Source organism: Micropterus salmoides, unplaced genomic scaffold (genome assembly GCF_014851395.1).
Source record: "Micropterus salmoides isolate LMB-PRFRI ecotype aquatic unplaced genomic scaffold, ASM1485139v1 Ms_hic_scaffold_14, whole genome shotgun sequence".
Lineage (NCBI taxonomy): Eukaryota > Metazoa > Chordata > Actinopteri > Centrarchiformes > Centrarchidae > Micropterus > Micropterus salmoides.
Window position 1 is genome coordinate 14955001 of NW_024040485.1, and position 2284 is coordinate 14957284.

The 2284-nt window shown below is 49.9% G+C and overlaps 1 protein-coding gene across 1 annotated transcript; it reads right to left on the reverse strand.

Annotated features, from left to right (window-relative positions):
- Positions 1-564: 564 nt before the first annotated feature.
- Positions 565-2284, reverse strand: foxc1a (forkhead box C1a). The gene has a single exon (XM_038717917.1). It carries the CDS (start codon positions 1995-1997, stop codon positions 579-581), a length of 1419 nt encoding a protein of 472 aa, XP_038573845.1. The 5' UTR covers positions 1998-2284; the 3' UTR covers positions 565-578.

Here is a 2284-nt window from a genome sequence, read left to right on the forward strand (position 1 = left end):
ACCATAAGACCTAAATCTCAGAGGGTCAGATCAGATATAAAACGGGCCATTTTTACCTTCCACGCAAAACTAATCACTAGCCTGTATTCAAGTCTGTAAGAAACGAGGCGTAACTTTAACTCACATTAAATGACAATTTATTAAACAAACAAACAAATCCTTCAAAATACTTTTCAACAAAGGAAGAATCTTTGAAATAGTACGGCGATATACACGTTCCTTTTTCTTACTTTTATAGTGGAACAATTTTTTTGGACAATTAAGGCAATTCAATTTAGAAACACTTTTTTGGTGTTTGGTCCATAATATCCGGCTACATTTTAGAAATAAATTACTATATGCAATTTACACGTCCATGAAAACTGACATATCCTTAACATATCATATAAAGCCACAAAAGCAAAGAGAGACTTACTGTTATTTGCAGTAACACTGTTCTTTAGAAAAAACCAAGATCAAGTCTTTTCTGTTTGTTTTCTGTCTCATATTTGTCCATGTGGTGTGGGCAGGTAAGAGAGGGATTGTGTGTGTGTGTGTGTGTGTGGGGGGGGGGGGGGGGGGGGGGGGGGGGGGGTTGGTCAGAACTTGCTGCAGTCATACACGAAAGCTCCCGAAGTGCGATAGATGGATTGGCTCGGTGGGAATGACATCTGACAGCTGTTATTCCCATTCACTGGCGAATTATTCAAGCCAATTCTCTGGGATTCAAACATCTCTCGGACTGAATGGAAGTTCTGCTGCTGTGCTGGGTACGTTGCGCCCAGATGGCCCAGGTCTCCGGCCTGGTTGAGGTACCATGAGGTCAGCCTCCCTTGGTGGGGATGGTGGCCCTCCTGCCCGGAGTTTAGATTGCCATGGGTCAGGGAGGATGAGGTGGTAGTGACTGAGTAATCTGGCAACGTTTCGTCCACGGTGGTGCTCGGCGCCAAGTGGCTAGATCTGTCCCCGGCATACAAGCTCATGGCTTGCATGTTACAATGGTAGGTTGCATTGGAGGTAGTGGAGATGGAGTTTTGGTTACAGGGTGAACTATAGACGGATGTCTGATTGGGAGAATAGTTTAAGGACAAAGACGGTGTTATACCTGTCCTGGTGGAAGCGTTGAGGCTGGAGGTGAGCTCAGTGGCCCCTTGTGGAGACCCCCGGAGGGAGGTCATGATGTTGTCTACGCTGAAGCCCTGCGTCGAGGCCTGGCCGTGGTGCTGGTGGTGCTCGGAGCTGTCCATGCCGATGGACCTATTGGATGGGATGCTGTGAGGGCTCCCGCTGGACATGCTACTGCTGTCCGGGCTCTCGATTTTGGGCACGGTGCTCAAAGAGGGCGAGTCGGCCTGCGGTGGCGTGACTGTCCCGTTCTCAGTCTTAATATCCTGGATCCTCACGGGCTTGGAGCCCTGCACCGGCTGCTCCTGCTCCCGGCCTTGCTGCCTCGGCGGCAGATCCTTCTGCAGCCGGTCGTCTTTCTCTTTCTGCACGTCCTTCTTCTTAAACCGTCGTCGCCTTCTCAAGAAGCTCCCGTTTTCAAACATGTTGTAAGAGTCCGGGTCCAGGGTCCAGTAGCTGCCTTTACCGGGTTTTTTATCATCACGGGGCACTTTGACAAAACACTCATTCAGAGACAGATTGTGCCTGATGCTGTTCTGCCAGCCCTGCTTGTTGTCTCGGTAAAAGGGGAACCTCTCCATGATAAACTGGTAAATCCCATTCAGGGTCACCTTCTTGTCAGGCGAGTTTTGGATAGCCATGGTGATGAGCGCAATATAACTATAGGGGGGTTTGACCATATCCTTGGGCTGAGGTTGAGGGGTGTACGGTCCATACGCCCGGGCCATGCTGGCAGGGTATTGGTCATGAGCCGCATGAGAGTACATGTTCATGGGTGCTGGCATCCCGGTGTATCCCCCACCGGCAGCGGCCCGGTAGTAGCTCGGGTCGCTGCTGATGTACGGCACGACGCCCAGCGAGTTGGGACTGGAAACGGAGTAGCGAGCCTGCATGTCTTCACTTTGAAAATAAGGCTCCAAAATACGCAGACGGAGAGCTCCACTTCTCCCTCCTCTGAATGATGAGGCGCTCAAATCACGGTTCCTCACTGCTCACGTAAAAAGCAAAAGGAGAGGAAAGTCTTAACAACAGTGCAACGTGCTGGATCTCAGTGGTGTTTAAGCCGTCCCCATCTCTGTGTCTCTATGAAACGCACATTGAAAAAGTTCTGAACTTTGGACATCCGTCACCACACAGGACTTTTGCGCAGTTAAATTCTTTCCTCCTTTTTTGCTGCCAG

Excerpts from the sequence above, each read along its gene's own strand:
- foxc1a (XM_038717917.1), bottom strand. The coding sequence starts at position 1,997 with ATGCAGGCTCGCTACTCCGTTTCCAGTCCCAACTCGCTGGGCGTCGTG.